This window comes from Tachysurus fulvidraco, chromosome 16 (genome assembly GCF_022655615.1).
Source record: "Tachysurus fulvidraco isolate hzauxx_2018 chromosome 16, HZAU_PFXX_2.0, whole genome shotgun sequence".
NCBI classification, from domain to species: Eukaryota; Metazoa; Chordata; class Actinopteri; order Siluriformes; family Bagridae; genus Tachysurus; species Tachysurus fulvidraco.
In genome coordinates, this window is record NC_062533.1 from 20,292,542 (window position 1) to 20,294,857 (window position 2,316).

Genomic DNA, 2,316 nt, shown 5'->3' on the forward strand with positions numbered 1-2,316 from the left:
AAAGAAAGAAGTATTTTGGTACAGACAGATTTCAGGAAAATTACCTCAGTATTTTGCAAAACCATACAAGAACACGGACGGAAAGGGCTACAAATTTAGTGATGGATTTAATGATACTCGTTTCAGTATTAGTGTAAATGACAATACATTTGATCTCAATATTAAAAAAACAAGAGAAGATGATGAAGGAGAATATTTCTGTGGAGAAATGGAAGGAACTTCCAAAGTGAAGTTCACATCTGGAACACGTCTGCAATTTTCAGGTAAACAGTTTTACTCTGATAACCTGCTAATTCCAGATCAAGACTTTAACCAGAATTATGTCTACATATGTATTAAATGTTGAATATTTCACTTTATTTATATTTATTATCATTTCTGTTTATTTTCTACTTTTCTGATGTATTTGTAAAAATAAAGACACGACACACTGTAATACAACTGGAACAACACAGAAAGATTCATCCAGCAGCACAGAAACAAGTAAGAATTTGGCTTCCTTTCATTTTGAAGGAAAACAAATATTTACTGTTTCACATTATGTATATTTAGGATCATATCTGTTTATTCGCTCCTTTTCTGATTCATCTGTAAATATAAAGACACGACACACCGTCCAACATCTGGAACAACACAGAAAGATTCATCCAGCCCAGAAACAAGTAATAATTTGGCTTCCTTTCATTTTGAAGGAAAACAAATATTTACTGTTTCATATTATTTATATTTAGTATTATTTCTTTTTATTTGCTGCTTTTCTGATGTATCTGTAAAGATAAAGACGCGACACACAGTAATACATCTGGAACTACACACAGAGATTCACCCAACAGCAATAAGACAAGTAATAATTTGGTTTCCTTTCACTGTCTATAACAGAATGTTCCATAGTGACAACCTCTCACTGTTCATAAATCATACAATATTTATACAAGTTGTAGATTTATACATTGTGTGTATTTTCATCATTCCAGGTGAACACGACTGGATTCTTGCCTTAACAGCCTCCAATATATTCTCTGTTATCGTAATCACACTTCTGCTTGGAGTTTTATATAAAAATCACAGAAAAGGTTTGTTTATTTTTATTTGTTGTTATTTATAGAGTTATTGTATAAAGTTGTTGTATGATGTGAATTTCATCTTTACTTGTGTGTCTTATTGTTCAGATGCTTCATCAAGCAACCATCAAATTCCCACCAATCAGGTAATCCAGTCTTCTATTAACTGGGATTCTGTTCTGTTAAATAAATCCACATCTGAATGCACAGAGAATTTTAATAGACATCTATTCACCTAAATATCAGTGTAGTCATTATTTTAGTCTTTTAATCCGCTCTGATTAATAAACAGCTCTTGTTCTTCATCAGACTGCTGATGATGATGATGTCTTGAACTATGCAGCTGTGAGTTTTGCTAAAAAACCTTCATCCTCCAGAACATCCAGAGCCAAAAATACCCATGAAGACGTTTACGCTCAAGTTAGAATATAATAGAGAAATTATATTTCTAATTTAAAGCACCAGACAGTAGAAACATTGCTGTAAGTTAAATTTTGTTTGCTTTTGCATTATGAGGTGTAAAGTTTTTTTTTTCAGACATTTAATATTGTTACATTTTTTGAATATAATTATTACTATATTATTAGTCTGTGTTTATCTGCATATTGTTGTGAATTTTATGTCTATATATTTTTAAATAAATAAACCAAACTATAAAAAAGAAATCTTCATAATACATTATATGTAAATACAGTATATTAAAAAAATACATTGATAATTTCAATGTTTCCAACATTTAATAAATTCAACTACCTGAAATAAATTGGAGTTAAAGCCTCGGGTTGTTTCTGTTATTGTTTCTGTAAAGATGTTACTAGGTTACAGAGCGCTGGTTGTTCTTGTGGTCATTCGGTGCCTTAATTCTGTTCCACATGAGCTGTTCTAAAGTCCTCATATTGTGTTTGCATTTATTTAAGTTTCCTCTCCTTCATTGAGCAGGTTCTGCATGCTGATGTTTAGATGTGACTTATGCTTAGAAAAATGACAGTAATTCAATGAGTAGAGGTCATTGTGTCTCAAATTTCCATGTGAAACTGATCCCAGTCAGTGTAGCAGACAGTCTTGCAGCATTGAGGTAGCATCCACAGGTCACTGTGAACTATATATATCTAATAATAATCTTGAATTTTTTATTCTGTCAATTCTTTTTCTTTTATTATTCATTATTTCCTTTATCATTCCTTATGTTTACCTTCTGCTCTATGTTTATGTTCTATAAAGCTGCTTTGAGAAAATGTCTATTGTAAAAAGCGCT

The 2,316-nt window shown here is 31.2% G+C and overlaps 1 protein-coding gene across 2 annotated transcripts in view; it reads left to right on the plus strand.

Moving 5' to 3' along the window:
• Positions 1-2,279, plus strand: part of LOC113647939 — a 2,729-nt gene extending 450 nt beyond the window's left edge. Inside the window, exons 2-8 of one of the 2 annotated variants that reach the window (XM_047801436.1) lie at positions 1-263; positions 421-483; positions 603-662; positions 776-844; positions 975-1,073; positions 1,170-1,207; positions 1,371-2,278. The exon at positions 1-263 is cut by the window's left edge and continues 88 nt beyond it. In XM_047801436.1, the coding sequence (XP_047657392.1) occupies positions 1-263; positions 421-483; positions 603-662; positions 776-844; positions 975-1,073; positions 1,170-1,207; positions 1,371-1,493 (715 nt within the window). In that variant the 3' untranslated portion in view covers positions 1,494-2,278. Of the gene's footprint in view, positions 264-420; positions 484-602; positions 663-775; positions 845-974; positions 1,074-1,169; positions 1,208-1,370 lie in introns of both variants that reach the window. The other variant, XM_047801437.1, reaches the window with a different exon arrangement.
• Positions 2,280-2,316: the final 37 nt, after the last annotated feature.